The 19,130-nt window shown below is 44.1% G+C and overlaps 1 protein-coding gene across 1 annotated transcript in view; it reads left to right on the top strand.

Annotated features, from left to right (window-relative positions):
- The window catches only part of st3gal2 (ST3 beta-galactoside alpha-2,3-sialyltransferase 2), a 29,808-nt gene extending 14,620 nt beyond the window's left edge, over positions 1 to 15,188 (top strand). The window contains exons 2-8 of the mRNA XM_070830573.1: positions 2,354 to 3,025; positions 10,137 to 10,196; positions 10,591 to 10,724; positions 13,054 to 13,233; positions 13,683 to 13,728; positions 14,549 to 14,668; positions 14,815 to 15,188. Of these exons, the coding sequence (XP_070686674.1) occupies positions 2,354 to 3,025; positions 10,137 to 10,196; positions 10,591 to 10,724; positions 13,054 to 13,233; positions 13,683 to 13,728; positions 14,549 to 14,668; positions 14,815 to 14,988 (1,386 nt within the window). The 3' untranslated portion in view covers positions 14,989 to 15,188. The remainder of the gene's footprint in view (positions 1 to 2,353; positions 3,026 to 10,136; positions 10,197 to 10,590; positions 10,725 to 13,053; positions 13,234 to 13,682; positions 13,729 to 14,548; positions 14,669 to 14,814) is intronic.
- The last annotated feature ends 3,942 nt before the right edge of the window (positions 15,189 to 19,130 follow it).

Below are 19,130 nucleotides of genomic sequence, written 5' to 3'. Positions count from 1 at the left end.
ACAGCCTGAAAGACGAACTGAGCGAGGGGAGTAAGGATGAAAGCAAGAGTGAAATAGAACCAATGGAATTGACACTGCAGAGACAAATAAAAACAGAAAAAGAAACAGTTTGAGGTGAGCCGGGTTAGACTGAGGGGAGGGAGGAGGAAATGAGAATTAAAAAGAGGGGAAGGGGATCAAAGTGGAAGGATTAAAGATGTCAATACGGTTAATGTGGCTAATGGCAGTAAATGACATTCTGTCTTTTATCTCCTTCTCTCTGTGTCTCCACAGGTTTTCCACAGAACAGGAAGCCAGACTTCAGGCCAGACAGAAATCTCTGAACAAAACACAAACACACACACACACACACACACACACACACACACAGACATTTCGTCATGAAATGAAAAACTTCACGGGGAGAAGTAGTTTGTGCCTTAGGACTCCAGGTTACACAGACACACACACGTCAAAACGAGTTGTTATTGCAGCATAAAGGCAGCAGTGTCGGTCGGATCAGTGTGTGTGTGTGAGTGCAGGTGAGTTAAGCAGGTGTTTGTAGGGCATCAGATGAATATTTGGGCAGGGCAGACATCTGGCTTAAAGTGGGCGCTGCAGGGGCCCTACCCCCGGATTACAGTTTAGTAGATTAGAGCTAAACAGCAGTCACCTCAAGCTCATCAGCCTCATGAAACTTACGCTGCCAGCCAATAGGGTGTGCGCACACACACACACATACAGCGGCACAGCTGTAGAACACAATTAAATTAGTGCAACTGGCAGACGGTGTGCAACCCTAGCTTAACACCATACACACATTAAATCACAGGCACAAAGACGTGCACACACACACACACACACACACACTCGTTCTGGGCTGCAGGACAGACTCTGCCCCCACCCTCCCTTCCGTCGTCCTCTCAAAGCCAGCTGGAGAGAAGATGAGATTTGGGGCTGATTGGTTTTGTCTTTTTTTCGCACCACACCCTCTGCACATCACTCCATCCACCACGTTGGCCTTTCCTTAGCGTCGCTTCATCCCTGGATGAACCATCGTCATAAAAATCTTTCCAGCGGAAGAACATCAGACAATCCGCTTGTGATGCTTTGATTACATCTCTCGAAATTATTTTTATGTTTTTTTAATTTGTCAACTCTTTGGCCGCAGAGTGGACCAGCGGAAGTCTTGATTAGTTGTCGGACTTGTGGAAACTATTTCAGTCAGACTCGGCAGAGGCCCTCAACTAGAAGGTGATGCGAAAGCTTCTCTCATTGGAGCAGCATCATGAAGCTTCTGCTACATTCCTAGCGTGTTGAACTTTTTTTTTTGCATTTCATTAAGATTTCATCATTCACCACAAAAAAGTGAAACTTTTTATCCAAACTTTTTAAACTTGGTCTCTGAGAAAAAGTGAGGAGAGGGACGTCAACAGATGAGTGCTTTAAACTCAACACAACTGCTGTTCGCCAAGTAGTGCAGACATTAGACTGAAAGGGGTGAAAGAGGAAAGGAGAGACCTTGAGACGGATGGAGAGTGGGCGAGATGAATCCTGAGAGAACGGGAAAAAAAACAGGAGAGAGAATACTGAGAAGACGGCAGATAACAAAGGACCAAGCAGAGACGGAGAAAAGGGAGGAAGAATAGGTTTTTTTTTTGGTCTAGGATGGCTAGAGACGTGATGGAACACCCTTCAGGCCAGACCTCCTCCCTGCTACCGCTCCTCCTCCCTCTCCTCCTCCTCCCTTCCTTCCTCCCTCTCGCCGCTGCTCTCAACTAGTCTGCCAGCTTTCTTTGGCTACGTCGCTTCAGTGCAACGAGAGAGACAGAAAAAGAGAGAAATCGGAGCGCTGGAGCCGAGCTCAACATTCACACAGATGGCAGAGCGAGCGAGGAGGACCTGCTGCATCCATCCACTCCGTGCACTGGATTTCACTGAAGATGGACCCTGCAGTTAATCTGAAAAAAGAGGAAGGGAAAAGAGAGAGGTGGACATAAAGACAGAGTTGGAGGGGAAAGTTAGAATGTAAAGAAGGAGGGAATGAACAAAGGAGAGAAAAAGCAGAGACTGTGATTGAAGCTGGAGGAGAGATCACCTCTCATTGAAAGCAAAGGACTTCCGAAGCAGTCAGGCTACAGCTGTGTGTAATTCAGCTGCGACTCCAGTGTGTGTGTGTGTGTGTGTGTGTGTGTGTGTGTGTTTGCATGAGAGAGAGAGAGAGCGGGAGAGAGAGACTGTGTGTGAGACGAGTACATAGCTGTGAAGAGAGAGGGAGAGAAAGCGTAGGAGCTCCGCTGAGCGCACAGCTTGACTGTGAGGCAAATTGACAGTGACACATTGTCTTCCATCGGTGTGTGTGTGCTTTTCCTAGTCTCATATAGTGTGTGAGTCGGGGGTCGTCCCAACCACGCTGACCAGGTCTTGGTGGTCGTTGCCTGGGGGCAGCAGCGGACGAAGAGGTGGTGGTGGACTGGGGACAGTGGCAGGCCTAGGGGTGGGATCATGGCCATGGGGGGGCCGCATCCCGCCATCCAACCTGCAGCGGGACAGGCGCTGGGGCTGGGGGTTCTGGGGTGGAGGTCCATCCAGGGGAGCTCCAAGACTTTCCGAGCTCAGGCCCTGGCTGAGCGGAGGGGCGGTCGGGGCGGCGGGAGGCGGAGGTAGTTCTGGGGGGGGAGGTGGTGGAGCTGAGAAAGGCAGGGTGAGATGTTCCCGCAGAGTCTGGGTTCTCCTCGGCTCGCTAGGTCTCGTCTTCCTCACCTCGCTCTTCTTCTCCGTCTCCCTCCGGGGGGGCGTCGGCTTCAACTACCTGGAGCCACCTGGGTGGGAGGAGTCGAGGCGGGTGAAGCTAGTGCCCAGCTACGTGGGTGCACACAGGCTTTCTCCACCTGACACCCAGCAGCAGAGGACATGTGCCTGCCCACGCTGCGTCGGAGACCCCGGCGTCTCCGATTGGTTCGATGAGAGCTACGACCCGGATATCTCACCTGTTTGGACCAGAGACAACATCCAGCTGCCGTCTGATGTCTACTACTGGTGGGTGGTAAGTAACCATATCGCTTCATTTTACATGCTACAGTTGTGGCACAATTAGTGTACATTAAGTGTGCTGACAGGCACACAAAGTATAAATGTGTTTTTGTGGGTGATAACTAAGCTTGATTAGCAGCTGAATTTGCTGCCTTATATGAAGCTGAAGGAATAATTCAACAATTCTGAAAATATGCTTATTTGCTTACACTCCTGGGTCTGTACAGTAAATATGCAGTCACTCAGCTCAGCTTGACATAAAGACTTGAAACAGCCTGTTTAAGGTCAATAATGAACACATTATATCTAGTTTTCTTAATCTGTATTTTCCTTTTGGAATAAAACTCCCAGACTGAATATTTACAGGGCATAGATGACACATAGTGAACCTGCAGACAGTTTTGCTGATTTAATACCCCTACCTTCATTGATTGTACACTATAGTATTAGTATTCTGTAAATCAGACACTTTCCATGTGTGGCTACGGCACAGAGGGGGTCAGTCAGTTACATGGGAGATATAAGTTTATTAGGACATCAACATAGTAATACATCATAATCGCCGATCTCCTCATCCTCCCTTGTCCTTGAGCCAACCAATCCCCTCTTGCAAGCAGAACATGCCCCCCTGTATCCCTGCCAGTCGTATGTCATGGTGCAACATGACATGGTTGGCCACTGGGCGTTTCTCAAACCACTACTGAGTAATGTCTGAGGAACTGAAATTAATATGTCCTCCGAGAGAGAGATGGGAAGCGCTTAATTAAAGAATTCTTGCACTAACACATCTTCTCAGTGTGTGTGTGTGTGTGTGTGGGGGTGGGTGGCTGTGTGTGGGGGTGGGTGGCTGTGTGTGGGTGGATGTAGCTTTGTCGGTGCGTTTCTGTGGCTGTGTACTCATTTGTCTGTGTATGTCTACTTGAAGTGTAAATGTGTGTGCGTGCGTGTGTGTGCGTGTGTGTGTGTGTGTGTTTGCCGTGTTATCTCCAGTGTCGTATGGTGTCCTTCAGTGGCTGGTCGGGAGTCCTATTTCAGAGCTGTAGCCTCAGTCCAGCTCTGAAATGGCAGAAAACTGCAAACACAGGCCAACAGCTGCCAAGTCATTAGGTCACACTGCAACAGGGAGTTGATGAACTGGGAGAGAGAGAGGGAAGGAGAAATAAATGAAGAAGAAAGACAGACAGAGGGGGATTTATTCAGGGAAAGAATGTGGTAGATCACATATAGAACAAAGATGGATGTTAGAAAAATGGGAGTGGTGAAATTACAAAAGAGGGGAGTGAAGGATCAAGCAGATTTGCAAATAAACCAAAGAAATTGGGAGGAAGGAGGACAGATAAAAGAGAAGGGAGGAAAGGCTGAATATAAAATAGGTGGAAGAAAACTATGAAATGAACTAGAGGGCCATAAGCAGAATAAACACAGCAGTCACTGCAGTGTTGCTCTGTTTTTGACCTCATGTTTTTTGTAAGGCGTGTCTGTGTCGGGCATAACATCCAGTCCAGTTGCATGGAGATGTCTAGATCTTACATGTAGCCTTGCTTTCCAATATACAACACAACTCTCGAAACCTCAAATGGATTTCAGACCGTCTTTTCTGATCTTCCAAAGAAATGCTGGCCATGAAAGGATTATGTCACTTCAAAGTTTTTAGAGGTGTTAGTGTTTTTTTTTTTCCCCCCTTTAGACAACTTTGATTAATATTATATTGTTATATTGTGGTGGAAAATGCTAGAATATCCTGGAAAAGTTGCTTAGACCAATGGATAACATTGCTGGAAAAAACCTACATTTGTGAAATAACATCAATCACGTAATCTAGAAAGGCCTGTATTTAGGCCAACAAGCCTAAAATGATGGCACCTGCCGACTATCAAAGTAATAAACATACCGTAAAATGACCCCTGAGGCAGAGAGGTCCACGCTGGTAAATGTTAGCATGTTAACACAAAACACATGGCTGGTTGCACAAAACCACTCAAGTTAAGACCTTCTTTAAAGTGCGAGTTAAGGTTTTGTTGAAAAAAAAAATCGGTTGCGCTAAACATCCTTAAGTTTTTTCCTTAAGGCTTCCTTAAAATCTCTCAAGGTTTTCCTTAACTAACGAAACATTTTATGGAATTCTGTGCAGCAATGGAGAAATGAATCGTTAAGAGTCATACTTAAGGGGAAAACTAATGATGCTTGTGTAACCGGCCCTAGGCTTTTATTTGGCCTATAGGCTTATATTAGAAGGAGGCTTTTATTTCTAATTTCTCTGTTCTCTAGTTAATGCAAACTTAAAACTTTCTCCATGATGTCTTGATAGCGTCAGTATGCCTGTTTCAGGGTCAGTATATCCATTTCCATGTTGGGAGTTCCACTTCCTAGCCTTCCCTTTTACAGGTAGACTTTTTAATATGAAAAAACCAACAGGAGGTGTTGAGTTTCATCAACAGTAGCTTGGCATCGATCAGGAGTATGGGATTAACAAGGCTATGTGGTGAGTATGACATGAATTAGTTCTGTGGAAATAGACAATATCCTTAAATGTGAGCTGTTGCTGGACGCCACAGGTCTTTTTACTACCTGGCCTATATTTGCTTTCATACAGTATGAGAATTCACAGTGGATAGATAGATCTATAGTATCTACAGAATATTATGTCCTTTGATGTTGCAGTCAGCAGATCCATTACAAAGGATCAATAAAACTGTTTTAAGTTAAGTTAATGGGCGGTTGGGTGGAGATGAGAAGAGAACAGAAAGAGGAATGGTCGGAGACCTCAGGAAGGATAATGAACTGGCTTTTATATGTGTTTCTGGCCAGAGCTGTATGTGCTTATTGGACATAAAGAAAACTTGAAGGGAAGTTGGAGCTCTCTCTGTTTGGAAGCCTCCTGCTAAAGACTTTTAGTAAGCAGACATTGTTGATGCACAGTGAAAAGCAGCCACCTAAGTGCTACTCAGTCAGTTACTTGCTTTTCTATCGTCTGAGGAAGATTATTTCGTTTAAAGTGGTGATATGGAGAGTCGATGTAACAAAACAAAATGGTGAAATAACCTCTCTGCTTTGTCTCTCTTTTTTCTTTGCATTACTTGAATTGCTTTCAATCCTGAATCCAATCAGCAAATGCTAGGAAGGGAAGAAAATGCATGATTAGAGTATATCCTCTTCAATCAAACCCAATGTGTTGCTGTGCACTCCTGCCTTCCAGGAGATGAAAGAGTCAGGAACAAAGTGAAAATAAGAACATTTTAAAGAATGATTTGTTGCTCAGGACTTAAACAGTGCTTTATTTTGGCGAAACATCTTCACGTTTAACATCATAAACACTCAGCCATCAATCTTTGTTGATTAAGGAACCCGACGTCTTACCCCGTCACTTTGAATCACCCGCTAAAATCACTCTGGGTTGATTTTCAATGAATAATTTAGCATGTTTGCAATTTGTACGATATTGAGAGCTGAAACAGAAAACAAATGCTTAAATCAATAAAGCAATAGTTAAAGCAAAAGCAGATATGTAAACAGGAAGTAATAAAACAATAAGTGTTTTAGGGATCCAGATACACTTAGCAGACAATCCTTTGTAAGTGGAGGTACGTGTCTGTTTTGTTTGAATGGCCAAACATGGAGAACCGTGATCATATATTAGCGAGCAGACAGTAGTTTTGTTGTACAGCAGCAGTCACACCTGGCAGTTACTGGTTGTAAATATTTAGCTACAGCTAATCTCTACACAAAAAACTGTTTGCGTGCAGAGAAGCTTTTTAATTTACTGACGTGTAAATCTTCACTCAACATTTGTGTTATAAGTTTGAACTTAGGAACAGCGATGTCCTGCCAATGTAAGATATCAGTTTAAGTGAAGAAGTTGTATTTACTTGAAAGTAGGTGCCAGGGAGCTTATACTTTAGGAGTCAGAGGACAGCTGAGAGGGAGGAGGCAAGACGGCATTTGGCGTGGCTGCCAAAAAAACATCTGCCAAAAATTAGCAGCCCCTGAACAACAGCGGTGCAGCGTGCCAAGCTGGCTCTGGCATCATGCAGGTAGTCAGAGACAGGAGACGGCAAAGGATGGGGGGATCAGCGAGGATGGAAAACAGAGGGGGAAGGAGAACAAGAGAGAAGTGCAGAGAGGTAACGGCATGAGAAACAAAGTCAGAGAGAGGAAAAGAAAGATTCCCTGGTCTCTGATCAGCACTGATGAGCTGCGTGGTGCACAGGCGTCCCGGAGAGACGAAGAGATGAACAAAGACAAGAGGAGGGGGAGAGACAAAGAGGGAGCAAGGGAAATTAAAGAGAAGGAATTAGACATGAGGGCAAGGAGAGTGCTGGAGAGGATGTGTGAATGAAATTGTAAGCAAATGAAATCTGTGTTGAAAAAAGGCGAATTAAGGCCAATGGTGGGTGAAAAGGAAGTGGTGACAAAGGAGTATGAAAATGAAGATTACTGTGTGGGAGGGAGGAAGACAGAAAGGAGAAGATGGTTATGGAGAGGAACAGCCATGTAGTAGCTGCCAGTATCCTGATGGAACTTTTGTGTGTGCGCATTTTTGTGTTTGGGGATTTTTTTTTTGTGTGTGTGTGTGTGTGTGCAGGTGCTCACTTTCTCTTTACACGCATGAATGCACATTTGCCCGCGTGGTTTGGCAGACGCTAAAATTGGAACAAGACTTTTGTTTTTTCAAATCGGACTTCTATTTGTAAAGTGCTGTCATCTTTTCTCTTTATATCCCACAATGAATCAGTTCAAAACCATGATTACAAAAAGAAAAAAACATTTAAAAAAAGCGTTGCTTCACATTTAAATTCAAAGACAAAGCCAAAACGTGTTTTTACTCCTGACTGTGAACACAGGGCTTCACATTATTTCATGCCTGAAAGAACACAAGCTCTCTGACCATCTAAAGTGACCGGTGTCAGCCCTACAAAGCACTGGTGTTAAAGGATAGCTTCACCATTTTTTCAAGTTTATCTTTTTTTAAATTTAAATACTGAGATATTGTATGCTTACCATAGTCTCTCCCCACGTTCCCACAGGCCATCAAAAGATCCCTCACTAATGCACTTCCAGTGTAAGTGACGAGGGAATGAATCCACGGCCCTCGTTCTGTGCAATAATATATTTCTGAAGCTAATATGAAGCTTTAACCATCCGAGTTGATGAAGTCTTTTTAGTGCAAATTCCCTTTAGTATTTAGAATCTTTTCAGCAAGTTATCTAATGGGGATTTCAGAAGTTGAACACAAAACTCCTTAAAGAGTCTAGAGTCTGAGAGGCTGTGTTTTGACACAGTGGAGCTTTGGGCTAAACGCTACATACACACAGTGACTATGCTAACATGCTGGTGTTAAGCAGGTACGCCGTTCACCGTGTTCACCATCTTACGTCACATCCTACGTTTATTAATCAGCTCTGAACACAGTGTAGCTGAGGCTGATGGGAAGTGTTGGACAAAGGAAAATCACTGTCTAGAGAAATGGTTGCTTGTTTGGAGCGAACATCTGCAAGCTGAACTATATTTCTGTGCAACTGTTCAATATTCATTGGAGGCCACAATAATAATAATAGTTATTTTAGATGATACAAAACCTCAAACACACAAAAAATAAATAAAAACAACAAAACAATACTTGCTGTGTGCAGGTGGCATCCCTGTTAAAATGGGTGCTTCAAATGCACACAGCTGATCTAAATACGGGTCAGACTTGGGGTCAGTCATGACGTTCAGCACTTTTTCTTTTTAAAGGTTTTTTGGCCACAGTCGGCTTGATTAGAAAGTGTATAGGGTTTCGGAAATGGGTGAGAGAGAGGGGGATGACATGCAGCAAAGTGCCTCGGGCTGGAATCGAACACACGTATAAGCCTTAATGGTGGTGTGAACCACTGGCACTTTTTTATAGCATCAAATAACTAATTAAAACCAACCTGATCGGAACACTTGAACTTGCATCAGTGTGATAAAAAAAATGCAACCTAAATAAAATTCCCCTAAACAATGTAATATTATAAATAAAGATAATATCAAGATTATGTTTTACCATTTATTTTTGTCATTTTTTTATTCGTTTTTGTCAATTTATTATTTTGTCTTACCTCTTTACAGAGGTTTTAATCTCTTACAGCTCCATACTGGGCTTTATTATTGCTGTACACCACTCTGACAGAATTGTGTTCTTTATTTGCTAGGCCTGGGTTAGCTGAGCTATTAACATTTTAATGGATTCTATTCAAGCTGAAGCACATTCATGGTATTTCATGTTTTCAAACAGAAAACTCAAAAGTGCACTTAGGTCACTTTCAAGGTAATCCTGAATATGTTTTCTTACACAGAAAACAAAAAGCTTCACATTCATATAATCCATGTTAAGATCAAGTCTCGACATTCACTTACATAGTTATCAAAACCACCTACAGGATCACCTTCCTCCCCTCTTCATCTTTCTCTCAATTTTTATCTTCTGCTCGTTAAACTCCCCTCCTTCTTTCGGCTTCCTCCCTCTTTACATGCAACACATACTTTTTCATCCACACTCTATTTATTCTGGTCGTCTTTGGCTCAGCCAGACAGGAGATGCTTGTTATCATCTCTGCTGTCACTTTTGTTTATCACTCCGAGTCGAACTGTAGGTCCTTTGGGCATCTTGATGCTGTTGGCGGCGAACATTGTAAGAAACTGTTTAGGAGTAATACACAGACTCTTTCAGACACAAATAGTCTGGAAAAAAGTCACAACATTTGGTGGGAGTGAAAGGTTTACAAGGTGTTTGCACTCTTCTTGCCTTTTTCCATCTCTTCTTCCTCTGCCTTCTGTTTTTTTAAATAATTTTTTTTATGCAGCTTGTTTTTGACATGTGGACAGAAATGCCTCTGCTCCTCTGACCACAGCTCGCCCAGTCTGACTGCATCCTGTCAGTCTGACACATGGCTGTTACCTAAACACACACACACACACACACACACACACACACACACACACACGGGGCACCTGCTTATTTGCACATGAATGCTGGCAAGTGCATGCATACACACGTACGTGGGCACACAGAAAGTAACTAAATATAAAGTCTGTTGTCATATCCAGTTTGTCTGCAGAGGAGAAGCTGCACATCCTAACCACACTTTCTCTTTTCTCTCTAGATGTTACAGCCCCAGTTTAAGCCCCACAGCATCCAGCAGGTGCTGCTGAGGTTGTTCCAGGTATTTTATATTATTAATTCATCGTTCCATTACCGTGGTACATTCAAATCAGCCATTCAAGTCATTACTTCACATTACTTACTTCTCAAGCAAAGGCTGAGGGGGATAGATTGTCTTTGTAGATATTAGGCCTATCAGTGGGACCCAGCTCATTCCTTCTATATCCTTTTTTTTTTTCATTCTGACTCTCAGTAACACTTTATGTTTAAATATCTCAGTCTGTCTCCCTGAGGTCAGAAGGGGCTCGTGTGTTTTTCTTTTCCGTATTGAAAGCAGGATGTATTTTTACAATCAGATCTGAGCTGCAGGTTATATCATTTCATGTCATTTGCCGTTCTAGCGCTAGTGTCCCATTTCATTTCTTGCTTGATTTGATCATGGCTGTCTATCACAGGTGATTCCCGGAAGGTCGCCGTACGGCTCGTGGGATCCAGGGCGCTGCCTGCGCTGCGCCGTGGTGGGGAACTCCGGAAACCTCCGGGGGGCCGGATATGGGGCGACCATTGATGGACACAACTACATCATGAGGTGAGAAGGATGGGGGGATGCAGGGATGCGTTATAGATAGAGCGAGTAAAAGATTCTGAGATAAGACGCCAAGATGGCGATCCAAACAACAGAGAGGAGGAAGAGGAGGACGGAGACAGCTGGAGAGAGGGCGTGCAGAGAGAGTTCATGCGAGGAGAGCACTATAACATCACACTGCATAGTACGTGTCATTAAAGTTACATCATGCAAGATTGTCAGTCTGCTAGCAGAAGTACTATAAAGAAGCAGACAGCTGATGAGTGTTTCTAATTCTATATTTAATCTCAGACTTTAATGCTGCCCTCTATTGAGCTCTCCTATTGGTTGACGGAGAGGTCACCTGACTCATGTGAGGTCACCACAGAGAGCTTTATATCCTAAGAAGCTGAAATGTATAGATTGCGTCCCTCACATACACACCCATGCAGAGGAACATAAATCCTTTTGTCTCGATCTGTTCCCCCGGTTGTTTTCGTGCAGCAGTGATGGATCACAGAGCCTGATTGTTGTCAGTTGGCATGAACACACAGCTATATGTTGTTTCCTGCAGCGCGTGTGTGCCGTGGCCACGTGCTTGTGGCATGAAAGCCTCAGCAGGAATGACTAGTATTTTGTGTTTCTGTGTGCTAAAGGCATTAGAATCCATTAGCGCTGCACTCTCAGTAGACCTGTGTAGGCTGCCTCTCATTTCCATCTCCCGTTGTGCTTTCTCACTGCCGCAGTTTGATTTTCATTTGTTTTTAAAATCACTTTTGGCCCGCAACAGGCCCGCTCACTTTGGCCACCACCACCACCCACCTCCTGTCTATCTGCCATTTTCACTCCTCCTATCTGAACAAACATCTGTTTTGTTCACAGACATATGGGTAGGCGCGCACTCAGTGGCCTTTTTTTTGTTTTTTTTCAGTTGCAACTTTGTGTTAACATAAACAGCTCACTCCTCCAGACAGTGAGTCACATCTACTGTAGATGCAGCAAAAGTCTGAAGTACGCAGATCGAGCTGAGATGTTCAGTCACTGTCTGAGTGAAGTTTACACTGGACAAAAATATTCATATTATATAATACTGTGTGCTGCTGGAAAGTCCTTGTCATGAGAGCTGTTAAAACACTGAGACGAACCACAAGCAAACAAACGACTCCGAAAAATGTCGTCTGCGTCAGAACGTACAACTTTGAAGCAGCAGCAGAACATTTACACAATAGTGTGTGTGACAAACTATGCCTGTTTTGACAAATGTGGTTTTATTTAATGACATGTTGAGATGTTGGTCTGAACCACATGAAAGTAAGGATCCATCATGCACGGCCACAACAAACTACTGTAATGTTTTCCTGCCAGTTATCATACCTCTCACTAACCATGGAGCTTCACTTAAAGAGAGACTGTGTAACTAAAATGTTGTTGAATGTTGAATTCATTTTGCAGTCTTACTCAGTCTGGTACGGTCAGTAGCTTATGGTGGCTAATGCTGGCGAACGCCACCAAATTTTAGTTACTGTGTAACTGACATTATTGAATCAGTGTTACATTGTGCTATAACATTTGCCATCATCCCATAATTCAGTTCAGTACACTGAAAACAACTTGAACAACTTGAACAACTAATTGGCAATGTGTATCTCATCTGTTTAATTTGTACAATCTGTGGTTTTAGGGGACGTACATTTTGGAAATACTATTTATATGAGATATAAAAGATAGGAAAATCTTTGAGAATCATTCTAGTACCTTTCAACTAATTATTTTGGATTTATGGCCCGTAACATTACTGTTTTGGTTCTCTCTGACCACTCTCATGAGTACTGTTTCCAGCAGGCTGATTTCAGTGACAGCTACTCACTACAGTATGCTACCTGTCCAGCACCAAGCGGCAGACACACACGGTTCGTGTTGAACAAACTGTAGTGGAGCATTAGGCAGCTAAAGAGCCAGATATTTCCCTGAGGAGCTGGACGAGACCGAAACAGAGCTTAAGGACGGTGATTATTGAACTTACATTTGTCCGGTGGCCCACGACTCCAAATAAATGCTAACGCTGGTCTGTGCATGCTGGATGTGTGCATAAGCCACTATTTGTCAACACATTCAAGTCAGTTTTTTGTTTGCAGCTTGCTGTGCTGCTTCCATGTGGCCAGAAAAATCAATGAATGAAACTAGTGATCTTCTCATTTCCTGGAACGAATGCTTTAAAATCCCTGCGAAACAGTTTTTTAGGCATCTATTTACAGTTTATTTACAGACGATCCCAGAGGCATCTAACGTTGAGAACCAGCAAAGTTTGAGCTGAAGACGTACATTTGATATGCTGTTCCTCTCTTGCTCCTAGGATAAACCTGGCCCCCACGGTGGGCTACGAAGAAGACGCTGGCAGCCACACCACTCACCACTTCATGTACCCGGAGAGCGCCAAGAACCTGGCGGCAAACGTCAGCTTCGTCCTGGTCCCCTTCAAAACGCTTGATCTTGTGTGGATCACCAGTGCTCTGTCCACAGGCCAGATTCGATTGTAAGAAGAAACACACACACTCACACAGATATGCATAAGCAGGGAAACACACACACACAGATATGGATAAGCAGGGATTACCACATGCATGAGTGCACACAAACATAATTAATTCTGGACATATAGTGGACACGGAGCAGGCACGGTTAAACGCAGGCATCCATCATTTGACTTTAAGGCACACAGACACATATTAAGTATAGTTTTGGGGCATAAATACACTTTATTTCATACGCACACATACACACATGCACACACACACACACACAAGTATGCACACATACACACACAGAGTACAGTTGTGAGAACCCAGAGCCGGGCCGCAACGATCTGTCAACTGTCGATCATCCAGAATTCATAGCTACAGCAATCACATAAAGTGCTGACTGAATGTGTTTAATCAATTTTTCCCCCTCGCTCTCTCTCTCCCCCTCTCCCCCCCACCCCAGTACGTACGCTCCAGTGAAGCAGTTCCTCCGCGTAGATAAGGACAAGGTTTGTATTTCCAACGCTCAGTTACTTTTGGCCGTTTGCTCACACTCGCAGTAATATTCCAAGACTTGCACATGTGCAGCTACACGCACACACAAAGAGTGACCCCGCTTTGCTGCAATTATATCCTCCCCTTCCCATTGTTGATGAAGGATTACAGTTAGATTATAAACCTTTCCTTTGTTTTAAATAATCTTCTGCTCGCTCTTTAATCCGTGAAAATAAATAAACTCAAACTAATCCCCGGCACGTGAAGACTTTGTGAATATCTTTGCCTGGTCAGAGACACGGTTTTTACAGTGTCTCTGGATCTGGCCCAGAAATATAGATTTATAAGATTTACTCCTCCACCGGGGAGCTTTAAGCAGCCTAAAGCCCTGTTTGTTAGGTCTGAGCATCACCTGGAGGTAGATGATAAATTTGTAATTACTATTCATTCGGTTAACAGTGCTTTTAATCTTTCACAGCAATCACAACCTCAGGGAGTATTAAAATTTAACTCGGCAAAATCTTTTCTTGTTCAGTTGGACCTTTGGAATATGCAGCAGCTATGATATGCATGAGGTTAACTTTTCTGTATTGTTGTATGAATCAACTGAGTGAAAGCTTTAGATCTGAAACAAATCCGCATTTTGTGGATCTTTCTGAATGTGACACAATGCAGAAAAACAACCGTGTGAAATGCTTTCCTTTGTACAGATACACTATCTTCTCCTTCTACTTTCCATGTAGGACTTTGGGCTTGATTCTCTGTTTAGATTTCCAGCAGGTACACAGTAACTTACAATATTTTCCTTTCTGTGTGTCTCTGTCCACCACCCAGGTCCAGATCTTCAACCCGGCATTCTTTAAATACATCCATGACCGTTGGACCAGACACCACGGGCGCTACCCCTCCACTGGCATGCTAGTGCTGTTCTTTGCCCTGCACGTCTGCGATGAGGTCATTTTCCGTCTCGTTGTCTCTCTGCTTTCACAGAACCGCATGCTGTTACTACCTGCGTCATGCTGAAACTGCACTTCATCATATCCATCCTGAAGAAATACATACGTGTATAATCTCACACTCGCTCTTTGACTCTCCTGCAGGTGAATGTGTTTGGGTTCGGGGCAGACAGCCGGGGAAACTGGCACCACTACTGGGAGCAGAACCGCTACTCCGGAGAGTTCAGGAAGACCGGCGTCCACGACGCAGACTACGAAGCCCAGATCATCCAGCGGCTGGCCAAGGCTGGCAAAATCACTGTTTTCCCTGGGAAATAACCAGCAAATCACCCTGCGTACCTAATGCTCCAACACTAGTACTCCCAACAGACACTATTTAAGCTGCTTACAATGTGTTAGATATTCTCACTTTCACCTATCTGCTCCAGTTTGGGTTCCCAGTAAACCGAATGCTTACAGAAGGCAAGACAAAGTGTTGTTCCACGCACTTTCACGCGTATTTTGGAGGTTGCACAGCAGTCAAGGCTCTGATTGGGGAACTTGGTGTAAACTCTTGGGAACCGTGAACAGGGACCGCGTAGATCCAAATGTAGCTCTGCTCACTCAGGACTGACCTAAGAGTGGGAATTGAGCCTTAAATTCGACCAATAAAGCAATCGGCCTTTTTCAAGGTCAGCCAGTGTAGCGACTGAAAGATAAGACCACAGATCTCTGTCCGAGGGGCAGCTTCAACTCAGGAGTGAAAAACGAGTGAGGTCTGGGCCCCGCAAATACCGACTTTGACTGTGTGCAGCACAGAGAGCCGGAGAGGGAAAGATCTCGCAGGCAGATGTCCCACTTCTGAACTCAATCCAGTGGAAACGTTCACCCTGGACGAGTGTCTGATCCTCATCCATTAACGGGGATACAGTGAACTACATACTGAAAAGGCCACAGAAACAGCAGCATCTAGACTACTGTTCTACAGCCATGTGGTTTCTGACTGTACAGCACAAACGTAGGGCTGCACTGTACTGTAGGCCCGCAGACAAGCTTGACAGCACGGACACAGACTGCTGAGCTCTCAGAAGTCATTGTGCTGTTGAACATTTTGAGACTGGAGGACTAATTTTCCATTTCTTCCAGAACAGTGGGCCATGACTCCCTTGAGAAAGAACTGTTCCTCTCAAATCCTATACTTCTCACCGTCATAACTCCTTTTTATGAGTTCTGCCTCACAAGACCCTGTTACAAGGACCCTGTCTGGCTGTGATGGGTTGTAAAACTGTTGGCTATGAGACGATAGGTGATTGCTGTGAGTTTATATTGTATGACTCTCCTCTAAACCCCCGGGTCTTTACCAGGCTCAGCAAGTTCTCGACACCTTGCAGCGGACTCACAGAAACAAGATCAAGACTTTTGCCTTTTGGCCTTTCTGACTCATAAAGTTTCCTGCAGCACTAGCATGAGCTTCAGCTTCTGCAGAGACAGCGACTGCAGGCCCTGCCACAGTCTGTATTCACATCCAAACACGGGGAGTGTTCTAGGGGAGCATTGGTGTGACTGCATGAGACTCTAATGAGGCCAAAAGTCCATCTCCTGGGATTTCATGTTTGGATGGAGGCACGCTGGTTTCTGGACCGGAGTTTAATCCCCATGTGGTCTGTCAGGGTCTATTTTGGGAGAGGATGACTGGAAACAGAGAGCCGGGGCACGAAGAACCAGTCTGACAAAGCCGGCATGAGAAAGGCATCATTTGCTCCAGTGTTTTTAAAGATGGAAAGTTCACTGTTGTTTATATGCAGAAAACTCACTCGCGCTTCTACACAAGTTGTACTGGGACTGGACTTTTCCCTTTCACACACGTTAAAACTCCAACCTGACTCCTGCATCCCAGTAGAGTTAGAGACTGGCTGGGGCATTTCGCCCCAGATGAAGGGGTGAAAGAAAACCCCTCTGGATCTGGGACTTCTTTAAGCTGTCAGCAGCTTGGCTTCATTAACCACTAGCCCTAGTCCCTGCTCAGCCAATTAAAACTTGTCTGGAGGGGGTGGAGCCACCAGACGCCTTAGACTTCACTTCCGTACCACATAAACTGCACTTCCTGTTCTGATTTTCACAATGATGGCATATCCCCCTGCAGACTGCAGCTGCATTCATTAGTTAGATGTACTGTTTAGCTTTGAGTTTTACACTCTGGCTGGATTTATCCTGCTGGCTCACATTAGATTTTCTTCCTCACCCAGGTGGCACATTAATGTTTTTTATCATGACTTGGTATCATCAAATAATATCCATTTAAACATTTATAGCCTCCAAACAAATATCAGTCATGGAGTTGCTGCTAGACTGTATCGATGTGTGCCACAGAGAGGAAGGAAAATAAAAGTATTTGGTTGTAGCTCAGGCGTTAAATCCACCCAAAGATGTGTTTATTAAGAAGCAGCTGGTAGCTGATGTGGAAGCACTCACAATTCCTACACAAGTGGTGATTGAATAACTTGTGTTTAACGTGTGATTAAGTCATATTTTTACTGCCCCTTTACTCCAAACTGTACCCTGTGGAGTTTTTGACCAGTAGTAGCACTGTGGACTAATGTTTTTACGTGTGGCTCCCTGTTTTGTTTGTTCTCATCCATGTGCACAAGCATTCACATTCACATTCACATGTACATGTACGCAGCACTCTTTCCAGACACTGGTTTCACATCTAAAGGTGGCAGCAGTGTGCCAAGAAACACGGTCATGCACCAACAAAGGCAGAGAAGAAGAAAAGATGTAAACAGTGCAGGATTTAACATATTTTCTAAAAAAAAATCTGCTTTGTAAATGTTTCATGTGCATTCAACACATTTGTTAGAGCTCAAGGAAAACGCACAAGGCATTTTGGGGAGTAAAAGTGAATGTACACAGAAACTCCACAGGGCACATTAAGTTTGGAGAAAAAAACAGTTTAACACATCAACACGTTGATTGACAGTGTCCTGGTAGCACACCAAATGTTATCAGATTTTGATTCAAATACGCAACATCGCTGTTTTCCAATTGAACCACACCCACTACAGACCACCATGAAGAGCACACACAAAAACAAAGAAAAAACATAAGTATCTTGATAGAAATTCCCCCAAACTGTTGCAACTTTGTCAAAAAATTACATTTTCATGTAGGATCCCAAAGTCAAAGAGTCAAAATCAGAAAAGATGTTTTTTTGGGGGGGGGCTTTATTGCTTCTCTAAAACTAAACCACATTAGTTACAGAGTTTACCAGAACACCAATAATTTTCTGTGTTGTTTTAGTCACTCATAGACTCCTAACTTGCTCCCATAAAGCGATAAGAAAGCTAGCGGAGTCTGTGAAGAGAAGCTGTGTAGGAGCTGTGCGTGCCTGCAGCAGATGGTGCTTTCACATGAAATGTTCTTAAAAGTTAAGGGATTTAACCACATGACAGTACGCAGCTCATTCTGATCAAGTGTTTTATTTTTTAGATTTAGTTAAACCATCGCTATTGCTGACACACACACACACGCACACACACATAGTGAGGAGGGTCGGGGGGGTCATACTGCCCCCACCAGGCGATGTGAGGAACTGTGCCTCCTATGCTGTTACCAGTGCTCTTGGTGTGTTCGTTGTATTATCTTTGGATGCTGTTGTGTAACATGTGACTGTCTCGTCTTACCATTGTTCTGCTTTCAATGTTTTTATCCTACTTTGCACATAACATTTTAGAGGACGCTTTGGTGTTGAGCTGGGCTCATTTTAACAGTGAATCTGGACGTATTGTTTGTGTTTTCTCTCTGTCGCACACACACACACACACACACACACACACACACCTCCTCCCAGAGACACATTCATGCTTTCGTGCCTTGTCCCGCTGCTGGACATCTCTCGCCTACAGCTGCTCCATCGGCAACACACACCTGCTACCTTTGCATTTTCTTTAGTCGCACACATCTTCTGGTTGAGAGCTGTGCCTTCTGAGCTTTACACACACACACACACACACAGACACACACACACACACATGAAAACACACACTCTGCCTTCTGCTCGGGGTACAGACGCCTCCCGCTCTTCACTTCTTACTGCTTTGTACACTGACATTGTTTTCTAAAGATGGCTGTGGGCTGAAGGAGAGGATGTAAACTCTGGTGTGATTCATATCAGGCCATTTGCTACTTTTCTGAACATAGAGTGTATACTTTTGAGGCATTTCTGCTTTTCTAGATAACATATAGTGAAGCAAGGATGGCAGGAAAGATGGCAGACAGAGACGGTCGTCCGCTGGATTCCAGACCACAGACATGCAAGTAACCTGTCCTATCTCTCTGTATCTGTTCTGAACAACAAACACCGGATAAGAAAGAGTCTAAAGGTTTAGACATATCGGTGTACTGCTGCTCCCGTCGTTCAGTGTTTTCTTGGAGTTGTCAGCCACGGTGGTCCTGTGTTATTGATGTTTGTTTCCCAAGAT

This window comes from Pempheris klunzingeri, chromosome 5, assembly GCF_042242105.1.
Source record: "Pempheris klunzingeri isolate RE-2024b chromosome 5, fPemKlu1.hap1, whole genome shotgun sequence".
Lineage (NCBI taxonomy): Eukaryota > Metazoa > Chordata > Actinopteri > Acropomatiformes > Pempheridae > Pempheris > Pempheris klunzingeri.
The sequence above is the reverse complement of the archived record's forward strand: the minus strand, read 5'-3'. Positions and strand labels throughout refer to the sequence as shown.